The sequence below is a fragment of the Peromyscus leucopus genome, chromosome 8b, assembly GCF_004664715.2.
Source record: "Peromyscus leucopus breed LL Stock chromosome 8b, UCI_PerLeu_2.1, whole genome shotgun sequence".
NCBI lineage: Eukaryota > Metazoa > Chordata > Mammalia > Rodentia > Cricetidae > Peromyscus > Peromyscus leucopus.
In genome coordinates this window covers 50,848,359-50,870,983 of record NC_051086.1, presented here as the reverse complement: position 1 = coordinate 50,870,983, position 22,625 = coordinate 50,848,359, and the positions used below count along the sequence as shown (strand labels likewise).

Sequence of the window (22,625 nt, the reverse complement as noted above, 5' to 3'; positions counted from 1 at the left end):
ACGTCATTTTTCTGCTTACATATACATGTATGTGTTAGAGTACGTATGTGAATCTCTGTGTGTGTATTATAATTTGTATTTATACACACATTTAATTCAAGTAGAACATAAAATGAAAGACTGTAAGCATATAGGTCAAAAATATTGCAGTGAATACCTTCAATTAACTGCTACCGGCAGCATCCGAATCCCAGAAGCCACTTCACTGACCTATGTCCTGAGTGTGGTGGGGGCAGCAAACACGAAACTCTGCACACGGAGATGAGGGAAGAGCCTCCGGCAGTCAGCTCTCCAACTTCCATCGTACTGGGGCAGGATTTCTTGTTTCTGCTTGCATCTCATACTCTGGGCTAGCTGGCCTGCAAGCTTCCAGAAGATTCTCCCAGCTCCACCCTCCATCTCGCTGTACTTGAGTCTTGAGATTACAGATGTACAACATCACATCTGGCTTTTTGCATGGGTTCCCGAGATCAATCTTAGGTCATCAGCCTTGCGTGGCAAGCGCTTTTACATACCCGAGGAGCAGTGTCTCTGGCCCAGAAGCCCCTGTCTGCTCCATTCCATTCACTTCTTCCTCCAAAAGGAACCACTTTTGTGACTCATACCACTATAAATTTCACCTTTATAGGAATGGCAGCATACATGTGTACTCCTGCGTCTGGCTTATGTCACTCGGCATGTTTGTGCGATCCACCCACAGTGTGGTGTGCACCTGCAGACAGTTCGTCTGTATTTGCTGTGCAATATCAATGTCTGAATACACCATTGTACTACAGAGAACGCTGACTGGGATGTTTCCAACAGGAACTTTTTAAGAATGGCCCTGCCGGAAACATTCTTCCCGTGTCTGTGGGGCAGCTCCATTTGAGTGGGCGCAGAGTTTCTAGAGGGATTGTACTTAAGCAGTCCCGCCAATAGTAGATGAGAATTCCAGCAACTCCACACGCTAGAAACATTCGATAAGCCTGGCACTGTATCGGAGCTGCTCTGGTAGGTAAAGCGGTATGATACATGATTACAGTCTGTGATTTCCTGACTAACAAAAGCCTCTGCATACACTCATCACAGTCCAAGAGACTTTACATCCTCTGCTACTGCCTTCCTAAGGGGCCATCTGCCTCGGAGGCTCTTTATTTATGGTCAATAGAGTTCCCATACCAGATGAATATCTGAAGATACTGACTTCCACTCTAGTTTGTCTTAACTCTTGGTATTTTCTTTGAAAAGCAGATTTTTTTTTTCCTTTTTCCTTTCTTTATGTTTATTTGTTTGTTTCGAATAGGGTTTCTCTGTGTAGCCCTGGTTGTCCTGGAACTCGCTCTGCAAATCAGGCTAGCCTCAAACTCAGAGATCTACCTGCTTCTGCCTCCTGAGTGCTGGGATTATAGGTGTGCACCACCAGCACTGGGTTTTTTAGGGGGGCGCGGGGAATAGAGGTGGGGGAAGCAGATTTAACGAAATTCATTTCTTCCTGTACTTCCCTTGTGTTTAGTGACTTGGATGGCCTAAGAAATCTGTGTCTATTCCATGGTCATTGTGTGACCTTACTTTTAGGTCCACAATCCCTTGGGATGGCTTGTTACTGGGGTGACAGCAGAGGGCGGGACTCCTTTCTCCCCACGTGGACATCAGCTGACCTCATGCCATAACCTGAAAAGGCCACCTTTCCACTGCAGTGTGTCACCTTTAGGGCAAGTGAGGGGACAACCTGTGTGTGGGACTGGCCCTAAGCACCCTGTGCTGTTCTCCTGGTCCACTTGTCTGTCCGTGTGCAACACCCCGCTGCAGCCTGACTTCAACACTGCCGCTCTGTCTTTTCTTCGATGCTGCCTAGTTTCTGAACACATCCAGCCCTCTACTGGGTTTTCCTTAGCTTCTCTAACTGACGTTTCATGGTACTCAGTGTGAAGTTCTCGTTAGGTTTATGCCCACATATTTCAAGTAATGAGGGGGAGGGTGTGGGTGGGTGTTTTGCCTGTATGTATATCTGTGCACCAACTGTGAGCCCAATGCCTACAGAGGCCAGGAGAGGGCATCGGATCCTCTGGAACTGGAGTTACAGATGGTTGCGGGCCACCATGTGGGTGCTGGGACTCAAACCCAGGTCCTCTGGAAGAGCAGCCAGTGCTCTTAACTGCTGAGCCATCTCACCAGCCTCTATTTTAAGTTATTTTAATGAACTTCCCTGCAGGGCAGTTAGAGGACTAATGCAGAGCCTTGTGGGTAATAGGCAGGAACCCTGCTACTGAGCTACACCCCCTTGCTCAGTTATTTCAAATAGCAAAAAGAAGAGCAACTTTCAATGTTTTCCCATTGTAGATTTTTGTTGTTGCTGTGTGGCCTGTAAAACCTTGAAAAAGGCCCAGGTTGCTGCTTCTAACCAGCTCCTGACACACTGCTTTCTTAAATTCCCCATGGTAATAATGGATACATCAATGACTTGATCAATGACCTGGAGCTGAGACAACTAAAAGTCCTTCCAAGTTCCGGGTCTTTGGTTTCACTGCTTGATCAATCATCCAAACGGAGAAGGTCTCCTCATAGTTAGCCTGCCTTTGGAAGTCAACTTGACCTTGTGGGGAAAAAACTAACCCAGAGTAATGACCACAGAGTGCCCTTCAAGCAATAAGCAGTCTCAGAAGTTCATACGGAAGCAGACAGTTACTCTGCCATGTTCAGAGTTGGCTGCAGGACGTTCAAGAGCGACTTTAAACTCTGCTTCATCCTCTCTCCAAGGCAAAAAAAGATAACACACAGTTCAGAGTGCAAAGCACACTCCGTGTGAAGAAGCAGAGGTTAGAGACGGGAGCCTGGAGGCGTGTGTACGGCCCCACGTGCAGAATCTCTCCAAAAGGACACACAGTGTTCAGAGCGGCTGCCCCAGGGAGAAGTAGGAAAGTGTGTGTCAGGGCTGGGAACCTTCGTGTTCATGGAGAATTCTTTCTACAGCTTGACTTTTTGTCACAACACAGTGCTTTCAATTTCACATGTAAATCTAGAAGGGATGCAAACATATAAGCAATGGTATATATTTTAAAATAGTCTTCAAAAACAAATAGTCTATTAAATTACCATAAGCCACCTCAATATCCCAGAGTTTCAACCTTCTGGTCTAATAATCTCAACCAAACTGCTTATTTCAAAAGGGTCCCAAGGACGAGCCTGTGTGTGGCGCAGTGGTGAAGCATTTGTCTGGCAAACCTAAGGCCTTGGGTTCGAGCTCCGGTACAAGGGAGTAAAAACTATGAGTCATGAAAAGTACTTTGCCAAATGACGTATGCAATTTTCCTCCCCAGAAAAACATGGTCACTAGCTGGGGCAGTAGCTCCATGGCACACTGCATTGCCTAGTGTGTGCAAGGCCCTGGCTATGATTCCCGAGGGCCCAAGGCAAAATAACAAAACTGTTCACCATGTGCACTGCGTGGCTAATGTCAGACCACTGGTTACTACAGAACAAGAACAGGTATCCTAGGGGCAGGATGGAGCTCAACTGGCTGAGTACTTGCCTAGCACATACCAAGCCTGGGTTCAAATCCCAGAAGAGCATGAAAACTAGGCATGGTCACATACACCTGTCATCCCAGCACTCGGGAGGCAGAGATCAGAAGTCCCAAGGCCATTATCGGCTACAGAGCAAGTAAGGCCAGCCCAAACTACATGATACCCTGTCCTGAAACAAAAGCAAAACAGAGGTACCGATCAAGGTATGTGCCAGATTTTTAAGCTCCTCCCTTTTTCCAAATACTCTTTCTTACTGTAATACTATATCAGTCGACGCACCAAATTAATCCATTATATTTCTCCCACTTCTGAAGACAAAGTCAAAAACTGCTACTTCTCAAAAGAGTTAAACAAGAATTAACACCCAATGCACAAGACCAGCTGTCCAAAGAAGAAACTAGCACTGTGAAACTGTGTGCATATGTGTGTATATGAGTGTGATTGTGCTTGTGCACATGTGGGCATGTCTGCATGTATGTGTGTGCATATTACATGTCAGGGGTACACATGTATGAGTGTGTTACAAGTGTGCGTGTTGCACTGTACAAGTATTCATCACCTCCTGAGGAAGAAGTGGCAAGTGGAAACAGTCCAGCTTCTTATAAAGACAAATTTGGGGTTAAAAGCAAGGATCTAGCCAACAGATTTTAGCCTAAATACAATAACCCAAAGGCCAGTGAGCTACCACTTCTCCAGGACAGAGCAGCAGGAAATGAAAGTTCCTTCTGAGGCCAAAGAATCGGGGATGAGCCTCTGGCTCTTCGGGAAACTTCATGCTGCTGAGAGCTGTTCCCAGGGAGCTAGGGAGAACACCCCGGAGGCACCAGAGTCCACTAATCCAGCATCCTCCCATTCCTTCTCATTTTCAGAACATCAACCCTGGTCCAGGCTCCTCCCCTGGAGAGCATGACTGTCTTCATTTGCAGTTCAGAACAGTATCGACCAATCCAACCGTAGCAATCCGGGGCCTTCTTGGCTTCTGTAATGGCTCACGGGATACGGCCGACTCTGTTTCCGGTTTAAGCTGAAGCAAACTGTGAAGCTCCCAAAAGTGGTTTGTGACTCTGCACCGGACAGAGGACTCGGTGGCTAAAAGCACTTACTGCTCTTGCAGAGGAGCCGAGTTCGGTTCCCAGCGTCCACATTAGTTATCTCACAGCTACCTGTGTGTAACTCCATGGATCTAACACCCTCCGGCCTGCATGGGCTCCTGTTCACACATGGTACACATAAAATCATTCAGGCACATACACATAAAACAACTAACTAATTTTTTTTTTAAATAATAAAAAGTAGGGAATAAGGTGATGGCCCCCTGGGTAAAATGTTGGTCATGGAATGTGAAGACCGGAGTTCAGATCCCCAGCACCCATATCAATGCCAGACAGGCCTGGGATGATTCACCTTTAATCCCAGTGCTTACTAGGCAGAGACGGGACAGACAGGGACAGGGACAGGGGGACACACACACACACACACACACACACACACACACACACCTAGAAAATACAAGAATTAACAGAAAAACTACTAACAACAGAATTAAGAAAGTGCCTGTGGTATTAGCAGCAGACATAAGGTATCAAAAGCTTGCATGCAAATGATCACAAACCATGACTGAATAAATATCGGAGTGTAAAACACAACAGAAAGATTAAGTGAGCAAGCACAGGCTCACCCGGAGCTGTAGCCTTCTTTAGAGGAAACACGGTAGAAGCCCTGGAGCACGGCCATGGCTGGAAGGAATGGAGGGGTCTCTGTGCTGGGGAGGGGCGTTCAGCACCGAGGACGAGATTCCAAGGTTTATCAGAATCTCAGAGAAAAGGAAAAGAGTTCTTTCCTCCCTTTGGGTCAGATCAGCTGGGTTTATTTAAAAACGAAGACATAGGGGCGGCCACGACGGCTCAGCAGATACAGGCTCCTGCGGACAAGCCTAAAGACCTGAGTTCAATCCTCAGGGCCCACAGGGTGGAAAGAGGGGACCCAGGCCTGACCGTGGTTCTCTGACCTCCACACACGCGCCACGGCATGCATGCATGCATGCATGCACGCGCACACACCAACAAATAAAAAGGCAATTCTAAAAAAGCAAAGCCTTTTTGAAAGTTGCTTGAGGACAGGCAACAAGCCCCACTTATTGCGTGCTGACCCTCTCTGGAAGCATCCGCGTCCGCAGAGCCGGCCCACCAGCAGAAAGAACAGAGGTGGCTCCCAGGAACTTGTCACATAACAAAGCCACCACCTCCACCCTGAAAAGCTGCAGCCAGACACAGACATAGGACGGCCAAGTTAGAGAAGAGCGGGGTTCGGATTCTCTACTAGGAAATGCCAAATCGGCCGATACTTAACAGTTACAATTGTTTAAGATTATTATCATTAATTATCATTACTATTGTGTATATAATGCGGCCTGAGGACACGCTGCAGGGCCAGCTCACGCCTTCCTTCCACTTTGATGTGGATTCCAGGCTCAAACTCAGGTTGTCAGGGCTGTCGGACGGGTGCTTTATCCACTGAGGCGTCTTACCAGCTCACTCGTTTTTAAATACTAAACCGCATTTCGTTAGACCGTGGGTCATATAACTCCACGGAATATTGCATGCAACTCTACTAAGCGGGTAGTATAATACAACTCCATTGCTTTGGAGAGAATGCAAAACAACAACTCTCCTTGGGGAGGCTAAGTGCACAGGCTAACAGGTGCAGGAACTGAGGGCACAGGTCTAAACTGGTTCTAACCCGCTGGGTGAGAATTTCCAAATGCCATCAGCACTTCCAATGCATGTGCGCTCAGACCCAGCCACCCACTTCTGAGATTTTTCTCCAAGGAGATATTTTGACACATGGGCAATCTCTTACATCTCAGATTATCTGAGCGGGCTAGAGGGAGACAGTCCCACATATCCCAGACCAACACTGAACTTCTGTACTAGAAACTATTGAACTTTTTTGTAATTAAAAAAAAAAAGATTGAGAACATATACAACACATTAATTAGACTCTAGTTAAATAATTATGGTATGTTTTCAAGGCAAAATATACTAAGACTAAAAAAAAAAAAAATCACAAAAAAACCCACAAATCTCCTGAATGGGAAAAAAAAATCTAAGATACATAATCAGGTATAAGAAGTTATTGTCAGCCGGGCAGTGGTGGTGGCGCACACCTTTAATCCCAGCACTCGGGAGGCAGAGGCAGGTGGATCTCTGTGAGTTCGAGGGCAGCCTAGGCTACAGAGTGAGTTCCAGGAAAGGCACAAAGCTACACAGAGAAACCCTGTCTCGGAAACAAACAACAACAACAAAAAAGTTATTGTCAAATGAAATATATAATATGCTCCCACCTGTATGAGAGATGGTAGATAATAAGAGCATATAGTCCTGTTTATTGGTATAAGCTTCAGAGAACCCTAGAAGGATATGCAAAAACAGTAATTACTTGGTGTGAGAGTGGAGGACAGAAGGGGAGGACCTTCCCTGAATCCTGGTAGATGAATATTTTCCTCATGCAAAGTATCTTCTTCCTCTCCTATGGCTCTGCCCGGAGTGCGCCTAGAAGCTGCTGCATCCGTCTGGAAACCATGAGAGGATTCGGGCTGAAAGAGGGGGAGCACTCGGAGCAAGGCGAAGGAGCCAAGCCTAAGGACGGCAGCAGCAGGCAGCTGAAATAGCCCGCCTTCTAATGTGGAGCCTCCTACACGGGAATGTTTCCTTTCAGCAGCTTTGGTAGCATTATGCTCCCTGTGGCCGAGAAAATCCTAACTGCTTGACCGACCAGCAGAGTGAACCAAACTCATGTCCTCTGTGGGCACCTGAATTCACATGCAAACATGTGACTTCATTTTCTTGTAAACAGCCTAATTTCATTCATCTTACGGCTTACAGTGCTTAGATATATTCTACTCACCCATCGCCACCTAGGCTGATTCCCAAACACAGCCACATGCATAGTGCTGAGATAAACTTAGGTATGCAAGCACCTAGTGTATGGCTGACTGATTCCTCTGGGTATGTACTGAAGGAGGGTACCACTGGATCAAATGGTGGCTCTATTTTATTTTTTTTTGAGGCACCTCCATTATGCTGTCCATGACAGCTGGAGTCATCTACCTCCCCCACCAGTTCCTCCCACCCTTGTTACTGTGTGCTTTCCAGATGGCAGCCATTAGGGTGAGCTTGAGTCTTAATTTGATTTGCATCCTCCAATAGCTAAGGATGAAGACCCTTCTTTTCTTAACTGGACTATTAACTATTAGTTCTTTCAGTATTTACATCTCTGTCAGAAGAAAACCTGGTAGGGTCTCTCCCATTCTGTAGGCTGCACCATCACGGTCTCCTTTCCTGTGTGGGAGCTGTTTGTTTCTTTATTTGAGTGCTAGAAGCTGAACCAGGACTTCAGACTCTTATCCACACACCCAGCCACCACCAGCCCCTTATTTCAATGCGTTCCCCCTTGTCAAATTGTACTATCTCTAAGCTATCAGGGTCCTATTTACCACGTCCTGCCTATGCCTCTATCTTGAAATGTTTTCTTCTAGATGACTCAGAGTTTGGGGTCTAAAAGTTTTCGATCCATTTTTAATTGATTTTTGGTCAGGGTGGGAGACAGACACCTAGCTTCTATCTTTAAAAGGTGGGTATCCAGTTTTCGTAGCACCATTTGTCGAAGAGGCTGTCTTTTCTCGGGGTGGAGAATCAGATGGCTGCAGCTGTGTGGGTCCTGCTTCTGGACCCTCGATTCTGCTCCACGGGTCCGTGTGTCAGTTTCCGGGCCGGTCCCATGCTGGTTTGCTGGTGCGGCTCTGGAACCTAGGTCTGATATGGATACCTCTGCTGACTGCTGCCCAGGACGGCAGCAGGACTGCACACTTATTTATCATCCCTCAAAATAACCAGGGAGGCGCAGACAAAGTCCACACTTCCTCCAGCCCCAGTTCAGTATCTTACCGAGCGGGCATCCACGGGCATTATAGCTCCCAGCTTCCCTCACGGGAGGGTCGGAGCTACCTGACTACCTCTGGCCAATGGGCCGAGTGTAAGCCATCCGCAGGTCAGATCATCGCAGAGGGTGTAAATGCTCCACATCCTCCCTCTTCTCCATCCACAGGGCACATGAGACCTTGTGTTATAACAGCACAGCCCTGTGATGAGATGACCTGGACCTCCGAGTTGCTGTTTGAGTGAACAAGTCAGCAGAACAGGAAGAACGCACTTGATGAACACACCTGATATTCCTTGCTGTTTAGTTCCCAAAGCATTCTATCACATCTTGGATCGGCTCTTTGATTAACAAAAATTTGCGCCTGCTGTATACTCCACTCTAGGATAGGTCTTTGAGGAGACACAAAGGGAAGCAGAGAGGTGTTCTTTCATTCAGCAGAAACTCTTTAAGCACTGTGTGCTCTTCGATCCCTGGCATCAGGATACTTAAAATCTCCATCAGGAGACAGAATTACACTTGCTAAGGGAAAAAGGCGAATGATGAGTGCTGAACCTGTGGCCTTGCCAGCTCAACAGGCTCCCCACTGACACAGTGGCAATGTGCTTCTCTGCTGAGTTCACTCTGCTGTGGATTTCTAACTTCCTACCGTGGTGTGTGTCGTGTCACTGTATGGGCACCCAAGGGGGCAGCTCACTGGACTGTGCCCCACTAGGCTACAGAAAGTGGGTGCTCTATGCCTGTGCCGACTTCAGGCTGCCACATGCCCAGAAGCAAGGATGGCACCGGGCACACACTAAGCATCGTGTGCTTTATCCTGGCATTCTTGCATCCTTTACCCACTGTTTCTTACAGTGCCAGGAACTTCAGTGTTCTTAGCTGCCCTTCGGACCCCTGGGCCTGTCTACCCTGGGTTTACTTAAACAGAAAAAAGCAAAGCCTCACTGAGGTCAGCACACCCTTCCAGAAAAGCTAGGGGGCTACCACATTTCTGGGCATAAATAAAAGGGGAAAATACTCAGTTTACATACTGTCTAAGCCAGCTAGTGGAGTGAGTGCATATTCCTTAGCAACTTCCTGCTGACTGAGGTGTTAGCATCAATACTATCAAGCATAAATGTGTGATTCCTTAAGAAAACTATGTACTATTGGGTACAAATCCTTCTTACAAGCCATTAAACTGATATAAAACATCCCATGATCAAAATGAGAGAGGGTGTATTTTTCCAACCTGGGCAGGTTCACTCCTCCTTGGGCAACCTGGAGGTCCCCCACTACCAGGTCACCATACTGATGCCAAACTTAATGCAGACACTTGATTAGCAATAGCACACTCAGCCCAGAACTCCTGGACTCCAGCAATTCTCCTGCCTCAGCCTCCTAAGCAGTTGGGACTACAAGTATGTGCCATCATGCCCTACAAGAAAGGTTTCATATATACATACATATATATGAATTCACAGAGAATTCACAGAGATCCACCTGGCTCTGCCTCCCAAGTGCTGGGATTAAAGGTGTGCACCACCACCACCCTGCAAAAGGTTATATTTTTAATGTAAGATTTAATGTAATTTTTCTTGTGCATACTTGGGCTGCCCACACAGTGATAGAATACATACTATATGGTCCATACATTTTTCAGTAGCTCAAGAGAAAAGTGTATGTCTAAAATTAAGGTGCTTGTAGCACTCGAAGGAAACGTGACATTTCGCTATCACTGCCTTTTGATTCTAGAAGGCAGCCAGCCATCTTGTAAGCATCCCCTTCCAGACATAAAACTACCAACACAAACCCCAAATAACTTCCTGTTCCCCATAATCCTCTATATGGCTGGTGGTGTGAAGATTCAAGCTCAGCCAATTAGCCACCCACGACAGCCGCCGAGTTAATCGCATAATCTCAGAGACGGTCCCGGCGCAGTGGAGTATGCGGTGATTCTCCTTTCTCTTTACAAAGCCCCAGCTAATAGTGAGGCCCGGGCAATGCTCCAGACGCAAAGGGCATCGCGCGGGCTTTCAAGTCAGAAGCTGTGCCGGTCGATGCTTATCGCCTTCCAGGGGACACTGTTGCACAGAGGCTTCTTTAACAACCGCCCAAATTCCCAAATTAGCCAACCGTTGCTGATTTAGACCCACCCAGGCTTACTGTGCTAGAGTAATGATGGGTAATCTGCGAGGTAAGAAAATGAAGACTCTGTCACATGATGGCTACACATTCAATTATGTGATCAGCAAATTAATGTCTGCTTAAAGGAAGTGTTAATCCAAACTGACATTTGACAATATGCTTCTCTCCTTAATAAGCTCTGTCTGTGAAGAGGAGAAAGGAGGGAGGCACAGCAGGAGACTCCTGGGGATGAGGGACAGGGGGTTCACAGAGCACACAGCAGCGGGGGCCTGCGGCTTCAGCATCCCTTCACTCACGCGCTACCCTTAAGGTTTCTACGCCAGCAATGGTGCCATCTCCCTGCCTAGGTGGAGCAAGGCAACCGACCTGGGAGGTCATTTTCATGACCCTGCAGCTGAGTTCCCAGGGACTTTCCGAATAATATTGCGGAGTAGCTTCTATCTGGTATGCATTTTCTTACTGGCTGGATCTCCCCAGCCTGTCTACAGGACTTGCACTGTTTGTACAGGTGGCACAGAAATATGCTTCTGTTAGTGTGTTTAGTGGGCACCATCGATCTAGCTAACCCCAGCCCAACAAGGATTCACCACGGAAGTAAAATTAGCTTCCTAATCCTCTACCACTCTCTTTCCTTTGTGTTTCTTTATCTCCAATGAGTTTGCATTTTCATGGTCACTGGCACCTATTTGCCACATTGATTTCTTACACAAGCCGGGGGTCATGTTTTGTGAAATGGGCCGCCACCCCTCAGCCACCCCCTTCTTGATAGTGCTTATGTACTTTTTAAACACAACTTCTCTGGAAGCTTACTGAATGGAAAACTGTATGTGTGCATTGCCCTTGGCTCTATCAGCCAGTGACCTTAAACGTTGCAACCTCAAGAGTTCATTTACTGATGCTTCCACTTCTTGGTCTGGTCTCCCAACCATTTACCAACAAACTAACAGGTAATTACTTTAGGTCTCAGTGGATCAACCTTAATACACGAGACCAATAGGAGCCGGTCCTAATGGCAGGAATTCAAAAGTCCTCAGGCAGAGGCAAGAGTGAGTTCCAGGACAGGCTCCAAAACTACAAAGAGAAACCCTGTCTTGAAAAACAAAAAAGAAAACAAACAAAAAGAAGGTAAAAATAAAATTTTAAATAAAATTAAATGGTAAAAATTTTTTTTTCCTTTTTGATTTTTTTTTTTTTCAGACAGGATTTCTCTGTGTAACTGCCCTGGTCATCCTGGAACTTACTTTGTAGACCAGGCTGACCTCAAACTCACAGAGATCCACCTGCCTCTGCCTCCCAAGTGATGGGATTAAAGGTGTATACCACCACCACTTGGCTAAATAAATCTTTAAAAAAAAAAAAAAGGTTTTATATCTAAAATCCAACCTCTCCAACAGACTGACTTTAGAACTGACTAGCCCTCCAGCCTCCTTCTGAAGGTAATGCTGTAAAGAGCAGCGTCTGGTGCCTAGAAAGCAAACAGAACAAGGTATGTGCCATTACTGTATTCTCTGACGGGAGACAGAGGGTCTAACCTGCTACCTCCTAGATACCTCATGGAGCTTCCCCAGCCTCGCTGCTATCCAGACCCGGGTGAGTGCATGGCAGACACCTGCACTTGCCCCTTTTCCTTCTGTTCTTGGTGAGCCTTTTGGGTGGCTCTGATGCACAGTGCCACAGTTATGAATAAATGATGCAAAGCTATTAGATATGGTGGCACAGGTGCTTAATCCCAGCACTAAAGAAGGTAGAGGAAGGAGTCCAGCCTGGCCTACATAGAGTTCCAGGTCTTCTGGGACTACAGTCAGACCCTGGCTCAGAAAAACCGGGGGAGGGGAGGGTACAAAGCAGTAATTTTCAAATCACGCAAGACCCTGTGAAAACAGACACTAATCCACAATCTGGGACCTGTGATTCTGAATGTTAACCTGTGACCAAGGGGCTGCCACTCATGCTCTGGCATAGATTAGAGATACAGGGATGCAGAGATGCTGAGACATGGAGATGCAGGGACATGGAGAAGCAGAGATGCAGAAGCAAAGAGACACGGAGACAAAGAGACACTGAGACAAAGACACAGAGACGCAGAGACACAGATGCAGAGACACTGAGACAAAGAAACACAGAGACACTGAGACAGAGACACAGAGACCAGAGACACAGATGCAGAGACATCGAGACAAAGAAACACAGAGACACTGAGACAGAGACACTGAGACAAAGAGACACAGGACTGCATCCACCATGACCACACTGGGCTCCTTGGCCGCCACTCTCCATGAAACACATCTCCCGCCAACTGCCTCTACTAACTCCTTGTTGAGATGGTGCCTGCCTCTGTGGCCCAGGCTGGCTGGCAAATCCCAGGACTGCTCTTCTTCTCCTAAGTGCAGAGATTCCGGGAGTGAGCAACCCTGCCTGGCCTGTTCTCTGGCTCACAGTCAGATTCTTAGTGGAAGGCGCCATTTCTTCTCACCGGGAATTCCTCTGCTTACCTGTCTCGGTTGGCCCACCTGGATCACCGTCTGCACACTTCACCCCCTTGCAGCTACAGGACTGAATCCTGCCGGAGGGCACTGAAGAGTCTCCGCTGGCCCCACAAGCTTCTGCCTGCATTTGAAAGCCTTGCCCAGGTACCACGCCTCATTCCCTAACCCGAGCATTCGTCCTTCACAAAACCGACTTAACTTCACCATTTTGTAAATTCTGTCTGACACCTTGGCTGGCCTGCTCCTGAAGGGCTGCTCCCCTCCAGCTCATCCTAGGACAGACAGTGCTTTGCAGGCCTGGCTGTTTGGTTTATGACAATCACCTGGGACCACCCACCGCGACCCGCCCGCACCTGGAGTGAAGCCTGAGGCGGGGCCTTGCAGTGTGGCCCGTGGGAAGCTACATCATTCCTAAGAACTAAGCAGAAAGCGGATTCCCCCAACTCTCCAAGATGGATCCCTCTGGTCGCTGCTAGAGGACAGAAAAGGAGAGTTTCTCCTCTGGCTGTTTCCGTCTAGGATGTTCCCAGCCATGACCTTAGGTTCCAGAAGCAGGGAGAGGCCAATGCTCAAGATGTAACAATTACTCCTTCATTGGCTCCAGCAGTGCGGGCAGAATTCAGAGCAGCTGTCCACTATATGCAGTGCCAATCACTGGCTGGCAGAGAACCTGGAGAAGCCAGCCCGCGAACCCCTCTCTCTGTGGCCCCGCCCTTGCCTCGACAGGTCACCCATTTTCAACAAGCCAACTAAAATGTAGCAACTTCAACAGTTTACAAGACAGAAAACTCAAAATTGCAAAAGGAAACTTCTGACTGTATTCTCGTAAGTATGCCCCACCTAACATGAGCTTGAACTGAACACCCAGGCTTACTAAATCTGGAAAATTAATGAAAACTAAACTCAGTAGGAAAATACAGTCAGACACTGTAAACAAGCAGACTTTATGCGGAATGGAAGCCATGCGGAAAACAGCTGTAGCGACGGCACAGAAGTCCTCGGGGGCCGGGTGTGCCTGTAAAGGAAAGCGTCCTACCTGATCAGATCTGGCTCTGCACCCTCGTTCTTAAACGATGCCAGGAGCAGTCGCTCTCGGGTGACAAGGTCATCCAGCAGGTTCTGTCTTCGATCCCCCTCCAGTTGTGTTCTGCAGACGCTTGTTAAGGTCCAACAGTGGGTGGCTGAGCTCACGTTCCCTATGACTTTATTAACTCTGCGAGTCACCTGCAGCCACTCCGGGCTCCACCCGCGACCACCCAGAAGAGGCTATTTCCTTTTCCCGACTTCCATCCTTCAGGTGAAGACTGTACCGCAGTAGACGGATGCAGAAACATGACACAGATTGCTGTTTGAGTCTTTTGACTGAAAACTACACGAGGAAAAGCTTTATTTTGTTTTATATTTCTTTTATATTTCTTTTGCCAGTGAGCAGTAGACCAGGGCTAGGGCAATCCGGCTGCAGGAGTCCTTAGGCTAGAGCTACAGGTGTTAGCTTTCGGGGTGTCTGCATACTCATCGGTCCCCTAAAATGGGGCCTGCTGGGATGAGGCTTGCTCAGGAGGAGTGAGGCCTCCAGTGACTGATTCCTAGTTAATCAAAAACAAACCCAAAACACCCTCCGGAGAAGCCTAAGGTTTGGAAAGGGGGAGGGGGTCTCCACCCTATGTAATAGCTCGGAGAGAGGCTTCCTGAAGGCTGTTTTCATGCAACTGGGTTCTCTAAAAGCTGTTTCTGTCAGCCCGTTAGTTTAAAAGTACTTTGGGTCTTTGTGGGAAACTACAAGCGAGTTGTATCTGACTTGTGTTAGTCTAGAAAATGTGGCAGACTGGGGATGAGGAGGACTGAGCTTACTTTTGGAGCCGGCTCCTCCTTTAGGTACGCACACGCACACGCACACGCACGCATGCACATGAGAAAAAGTAAATAAAATGTGAAAGAAGAAAACTCCACCACAGTTCAGGGTACAGGAAGTCAACAGTTTTGAAAGGATCTGTCTGACTTCAGACACAAAGGGAAAACATGCCACTTCAAATCTGTTGTATCTGGCTTTCATTTTTTTTTTTAAACCAAATGGCTGTTTCATCAAATCTGAAGGGCTGGCAATGTGAAGCAGTGCTGGCCACTGATACCAATCCGAGCAACAACGTAAACACGAGAGACGGCTGCTGGAGATGACAGAGTCTCCTCTCTTCAAAGGGGCTGGCAAGGTGGTTCAGCGGGGAAGGGTGCTTGCCACCAAGCCTGAGGACCTGAGTTTGATTCCTGGTACCCTATGGTAGAAGAGAACCGACCCTTCAGGGCCTCTAACTGCCACAGTGCACCATGCTATGAGTGTGCCCACATGGGCACATCACACATACACAAATAAATAAATGTAATAAAAAAATGTTAAAGGGGCTACAAAACGTTGTGTTCGGGCCCCAAAAGTTCCTGCGAACTTGACAGAACCAAGGATTAGACTCATTATTGCCTGCGAGGGAAATGCACGGCTCAGGGATCTACCAGTTCTGCTGTTAATTTTGTACAGAAAAGTGCTGGCCAGCCAGTGGGAACAGTAAACAAATCCAGGCAAAAAATCTCCCTCGGTAACGGAGTTATTAGAAAAACCATAAATCTCCTAAACCCGAGTCTTTGAGCCGTAGTCACTCTGCATATTAAAAAATAATAATAATAAATGAATTCTCTCAACATCCCAGCATGCCGCACTTCCCTGAGTCAAATCACTTTTCCATTTTCCACTGACGGCAGTGGCAGTCACCAAGCTCCCCATCTTGGAAATCATGAAGTGGCAACTGTAACTAAGAAACAGAAACCTCAAATATTCCTCTTCTTTAATAAAAAAGGGCCAATATTTGCCTTTCGATCAGTGCCAATCAAGAACGAGTATCTATGTCTTTCAAATTATTGATCAACTACCAATAAAGCAGGAAGTTTTCATTCAGTTTAAACCAAGTTCCCTGGGTAACAGGGCAGGGAGAAAACAGAAGCTGCAGCAAGAATTATACAGAAGAAGACAAAGCAGAGATTCGAGATTGTAGGGCTATTGCTTGGGGCCCAGTATCAGCTAGCCTCGCCCACATGCTCTGCTCAACTACCCTGTCCACCTTTCACTTTGTAGAGACTGCAGTATCCAACCACTCATGCAAACATACACTGGACAGATGCTGAACAAAAATCCAGTGTTCAAATTATGCACAAATCCAAATGGCTCTGGAATTTAAACATTACAAGATAAAATTGTAGAAGCATTATTAGGAGGATACAGAGGAGAATACTTTAAAAATCTTGAGTGAGAAAAATCTTTGCAGAAAAGAAGGAAAATCTACAGATATTGAAGAAAAACCTAGAAACTAAGCTGTGACTACATAATTCGTGTGTGTGTGTGTGTGTGTGTGTGTGTGTGTGTGTGTGTGTGTGTGTATTATATACTTGCATGAACAGTGCATGGACCCAGAGAAACCAGAGGCCTGTCTTGGGTGCCTTCCTCTATTGCGTTCCCCTTTATTTTTGAGACAGGGCCTCTCGCTGAACCCAGAGCTCACTGACTGACTCAACTGTGGAGGCTCATGTGTGAGGGCTGGGAGTCTGAACTCAAGGCCCCAAGCTTGGCCAGCAGGGGCCTGGTCCACCGGGCCATCTCCCCGGTCCAATTCTATAGAAGTTGAAGTCTCTGGAAAATAAAATTACTAATGACCAAAAGTAGGCAAAGGACATAAAAGAACAAAGAAAGGGGCCCTGAAACCTCTAGGGGAAAGACGGCTCCATGTGGGTAAAAGAAACACAAACTCTAAACCACCAATTGACAGGTACGAGCTGCCAGTGCTCTTAACCTCCGAGCCATCTCTCCAGCCCCCCAAAACATAATAATAATAATAATAATAATAATAATAATAATAATAATACCTCTAAAGGTACACTCTGAAATCTAACAGACACAAGTTACAGATTTAAAAGTCATGCTCAGAATGAGCCACCACTCGAGACCAATGTGGAAGGCAGCATGAGCTAGCTGGTGACCAGGTCTGCGGATCAGTCACCGAAGACCCCTGACACTACAGGAGCCACACGAATCCCCTTGGCCAGTTCTCGGTGTTTTCCTGACTGCAAATGGAGAGCCTCATAACAGTCTGTCATCTTTTGGCCCTACACCAGGGCTTCCTCCTCTGCGCTTGCTGGACACTAAACATTCAGGGCTTCCTCCAGCCCAGGGCTGCCGGCACTGCTCACTGCCTCTTACCACTGAGTTCAATCCTGTTTAGATCGGTACACCAGGTACATCGGGAGCATCCCTAACCCCAAATCCAAACTCTCCAGCGCTCTGAAAGTCGTTAACTTTGGACCACCTCATCAGGAGACCACAGGTGGAAAATTTCACAGCATGAATCTTTGTTTCATGCACCAAATTGTTTCAAATCGTCTATAAAATTAACTCTATGCGACGTGTAAAATAAACACACATTTTATGCTTACACTTGAGTCCCCTTCCAAGATGTCTCATCATGTACATACAGCTATTCCTAGATCTGAAACACTTCCAGTCCCATGTATTTTTGACAAAACACAGCCTAGTATGCCAATTCGGAATATCCCTAGAGACTCCCGCCAAACCTTGGAAAACTACACAATCAGCCACTCTGCCTCTAGGTTTAATATTTCATTTTAACATACTGAAACAACAGGCCCCCCAAGGAGATAGATGGAGGGGAGGCGGAAGACTAGAGAACTGTGCCATCTATGATCTACGCCGCAGACATGTGGACACGCCTGTGAGAGCTGGGTAGAGTGAGGAAGTGTAGACCAGCTGCGTCTAAGGCTAAGAAGGGTAAATAAAACAGAGGACCCAGCTGGGGGCTGGTGCCTCTTCCACTAACATGGTGAGTAACAAGCAAAGTCAGAGAACAGACAGCCAGGAGGACGTTAAACTAACTGCCATGGCGCTTTGCCAACGGCGAGGCTGATTTTTCATGTAATCTGGCCAACTCCTGGAAATGTAAGATCTGATCTCATGGCTAGAGAGATGGCTCAGTGGTTAAGAGCACTGGCTGCTCTTCCTAGAGGTCCTGAGTTCAATTCCCAGCAACCACATGGTGGCTCACAACCATCTGTAATGAGATCTATCACCCTCTTCTGGCGTACAGGCATACATGCAGGCAGAATACTGTATACATAATAAATAAATCTTAAAAAAAAAAAAAAAAAAAAAAACTTAAAAAAAAAAAAAGATCTGATCTCACATGACCAACTCCTACTACCCATGTCCCTAAGCCCAGCCTCTCCGCTTCCCCGGGCACAGCACTGCACCTTAAGATACGCAACAAACGCAGACAAAGCCTTTAGAAAGTATTTTCACAGGACTTATCTTTCGGCAACCACTAGTGTTTAGTCTTGGGATTGGCAGGATGTCTCGGTGAGTAACGGTGCCTGCTACAGAGTGTGAGGACCTATGCTCAATCACCAGAGCCCTCATAGTGGAAGGCGAGACCTCCGTACATACCCGCACACAAGATAACAATGTAATTTAAAAACCGTGAGAATTTAGCCTGGATCTCGGGACTTGAGACCCTTGGAGAAGGAAGCCTGCAACTGTTCCTCCATGCTGTCACAGGGAAGCTGTGAGGAGACAGCTTAGGAACTGAGAGGCCAAGAGAGTCTCATGGCTCACCTTAAAAAAAATCGTTTTAGGTTTATTTTACCTGTATGACCGTTTTGCCAGCATGTATGGGTCTGCTCCACATATGTCCCTGGTGCCCTTGTAGGTCAGAAGGCCGCACTGGATCTCCTGGAACTGAATCCACCATGTGGGGGCTGGGAACTAACCCATGTCCTCTGCAAGAGCAGCCAGTGCTCTGAACCACTGAGCCACCTCTCCAGCTCCTCCTCACATTTTTTTTTTTTTTTTTTTTTTTTTTTTTTTTTTTTTGGTTTTTTCGAGACAGGGTTTCTCTGTGTAGCTTTGCGCCTTTCCTGGAACTCACTTGGTAGTCCAGGCTGGCCTCGAACTCACAGAGATCCGCCTGGCTGTGCCTCCCGAGTGCTGGGATTAAAGGCGTGCGCCACCACCGCCCGGCCACTCACTTCTTTTTTTATTTTTTATTTTTCTGTAAATTAACAAAGTCAGTAAGGCACTGGGAGGCTGGACTGGCCTGATTACTACTGATGAGTAGCTTGTTTTCCTACATGTATTTATTTGTGTATGTGTTGTACAAGACTAGTGCAGACATCAGAGGACCACCTGGAAGACAGGTCTCTTGTTCCACCCTCGTGTCCTGGGGATCAAGCTCGGGCCATCAGGCTTGGTGGCAAGGGCCCTTATTTGCTGAGCCTCTTCAACAGCCCGGAGGACTATCTCAGTGATGGATGGGGCTAATCCCACAAGGATCTTTAAAAAGACCTCTTCAACTCTCCAAAGCAGGATTAGTCCCACCTCTGAGATAATGAAACTCAAGCCCATGGAGGCTGAACTGCTCTCCGGCCTCAAGAGGCAGAGTTGGCCCTCTGCCTCAGCTCTGTGTGGTCCCCAAGACAGTGTGGATCCCTCAGCCACCATGATCCCAGACTTCCAAGTGGGAGAGCGGCTACCAGTTACACATTTGACCACGTATGGAATGGATGTTCAAAGGAAAAAAAAAATCAACAACAAACAAAACGACCTACTACTGTGGAGAAAAATGACAAGGTTTTAATACCAAAATCTGCAAAGAGATCTAGTGACAGACTATAAATGATAAATCTCTCCAAACGCAAGCACCATGTTCTTATTTGTTCCACGTTCCCAGATGCCACTGAAAACTGTCACCGAGTCAGTGTTAGAGAACTCCAGCTCCACTGCAAGCCCAGCGATGCTTCTAGAATCCCCACAGCTCTCTGCTCCCACAGTCACTAAGGCTTATTACACAGTGATTACCACATCTACCCACCCACCCATCATTTTCCCTAAAATACAGAGTTGAGGACCACTAAGAGATTTCTAAAAAATTATCTGTACAGGCCCTCTCCTAAGGCACGAAAATACCTTTTGATACCAAATATGTTTGTAAAGAGGTTGTTTTCACTCTCCTATAAAATGGTAAAGGCGCCGGGCAGTGGTGGCGCACGCCTTTAATCCCAGCACTCGGGAGGCACAGCCAGGCGGATCTCTGTGAGTTCGAGGCCAGCCTGGGCTACCAAGTGAGTCCCAGGAAAGACGCAAATCTACACAGAGAAACCCTATCTCGAAAAACCAAAAAAAAAAAAAAAAAAAGTAAAGGCCAGGTCCAGAGAGATGGCTCAGCAGTTAAGAGCACTTACTTACTCTACCAGAGGACCTGAGCTCGGTTCCCATGACCCACATCAGGAAGCCCTCCACAGGCTCTAGCACACACTCACACAGACACAGACATATTTTTTTAAAAAGGTAAAGATGCTGGTTTTGAAAGGCTCACAAAGGACGAGCTCCATGAAAAGCCAGTAGAGAATATTTTTAGTACTACATGAAATTCCACACAAAGCCTCCCACAGCACAAGCTATTCTTGCAACCTGGTCGGGCAAGGGAAAGAAAAGCTGGAAACAGAAGTGGGTTTTGCTGCGCACGCACGGTGGCTCACAAAGGCTGAGAAGTAGAGGGACTGCCTAAGTTTAAGGCTAGCTTGAGCTACACTGTTAATTTTAGGCCTGCCTGGGCTACAGGTTGAGGTTAATTAACTGTTTTAGAGATGTATCGAGCAGAATTGAGCACCCTGACTACAGGTCTTCTGTCTTATTGATCAATGACGAGCTAATGGAATCAAAGCGTATAACTCTCCTTTTGAAAACCAAAATAACAGCAAAACCACTTTTCACGAAAGAACATGACATCTCATGCCTGAGCTCATGAATCTAGCTGTCCAGAAAGGAACTTTCAGAGGACTTATCTTTCTGGTATCTCCTAGTAGTTTCTGGAGAACTTCATGACTACAGGAGGACATGTTCAGGAAAGTCCCATCAATTCTCAACTATGCAGCACAGTAAGGAAACATGCTGCCCAAATATTCAAAAGTCACCCAGTGCTGGATGTGGTGGTGTTCTGTAGCTGGAGTTTTTCTGGCCCCCAGGCAACTTTATTTATTAACATACAAATAAAATCACATTTCAGTACAAATAAAATATCACCATAGTGTTCACCTTTAAATCTCAACACTCAGGAGGCAGAGGCAGGCAGACCTCTGTGAATTCTGGGCCAGCTTGGTCTGCACGGCGAACTCAGCCAGTTTCACAGTGTCTCAAAAAAGAAAAGTCACCCAACATTAATTGTTTTCTAGAACAGCATTTAAAAGTCACCCTATCCGGGCTAGAGAGACAGCTTGATGGCTAAGAGCATTCAGGTCTCTGCACATATACTAAACAGCTCACAGCTGCCTCTAACTCCAGTTCTAGGGGATCCAACACCCTTTCTGGCTTTCTCGGGCACTATGCACACATATACACACAAATACAAATAAATAAAATTAAAATAATTGTAAAGAGCCATTCTATTGGTGATTTGTGGCCATTTTTAACTAAGGATCACAGTATCCTAAGGTGTAACTAATACGCCATGGTGAACAGAACACTGCTCCACCTCTTGATGAAGAAGGCTCTCGTGGGTCTGTGTGACAGCAGGAAGAAGCCGTCAAAGGCGAAGAGGACAGGTGACTATGTTACTTCTGCTAAAGAAGAATTCAGCTTCAAACAACACACTTGGGGCCAGAGAGTCGTGGGTTTGAATCTGACTCTTGTATCCCTAGCTGCAGGGTCCTGGGAAAGTTACTGAGGTATCCAGGATTCCCCTCTTTAGTATAAAACTCCCTGCTGGATGCTGGAATCTCTCCACCTGTATCTGTGACATGAGGCGCCAAGGTTGACATGGCCAAGTTACCTTTTTTTAAAGAAGAAGTCACCCAAACCAAGCATCTGAAGTAATTAGAACTGACGAGCTTCCATCTGAAATAACTTAAATCTGGAGGAAGACTTGAGTTATTAAAAATGTGTAAGAGGCAGGATGTTGGAGAAATGGAAAACTAAAAGATGTTGCCTGGGGCTGGAGTCGTACAGCACCTGCTTAGCATGTCCAGGGCTCTAGGTTCAATGCCCTGCCCCGAACCAGCTAACAAACAAAAACGTTGATAATACTACCGAAGTCACCACTACCTTTTTCAAGCTAGCAAAGGAAGGCTTCCCTGAAAACAGGTTTAGGAGCGCCCCCATGTGGTGTATGATCTGAATGTCACCTTCTCTACCTGCAAAGCTCAACCATGGAGGAGGGGGGATTATTTTTTAAAGCTTTTATAATCCAGTTGAGTTTTTTTTTTTTTTTTTTTTTTTTACTTGCCTAGGAAATATCAAATTACCAATATTCGTGTTCTTACAAATCTTTTGGATGTTTTAAATAATGAGGCCAGCGTATTTGGTGTGTAGTGTGTATTAATACGGCAGTCTGGGACGTTATTCTGAGATCAACACAACACCAAACGTCCATTATAACAGATGGTCAGACTGAAAGTGTTCAGGAAAATGAGGCCAAACATTACACTCTCAGTACTCTCTGTCTACTGTCTAGCAGGGGCTATTAACAGA

At 46.6% G+C, this 22,625-nt stretch overlaps 1 protein-coding gene across 1 annotated transcript in view; it reads right to left on the bottom strand.

Annotated features, from left to right (window-relative positions):
* Positions 1-22,625, bottom strand: part of Stx8 (syntaxin 8) — a 247,999-nt gene that overhangs the window by 214,836 nt on the left and 10,538 nt on the right. Inside the window, exon 4 of the mRNA XM_028869388.2 lies at positions 14,091-14,201. Within this exon, the coding sequence (XP_028725221.1) occupies positions 14,091-14,201 (111 nt within the window). The remainder of the gene's footprint in view (positions 1-14,090; positions 14,202-22,625) is intronic.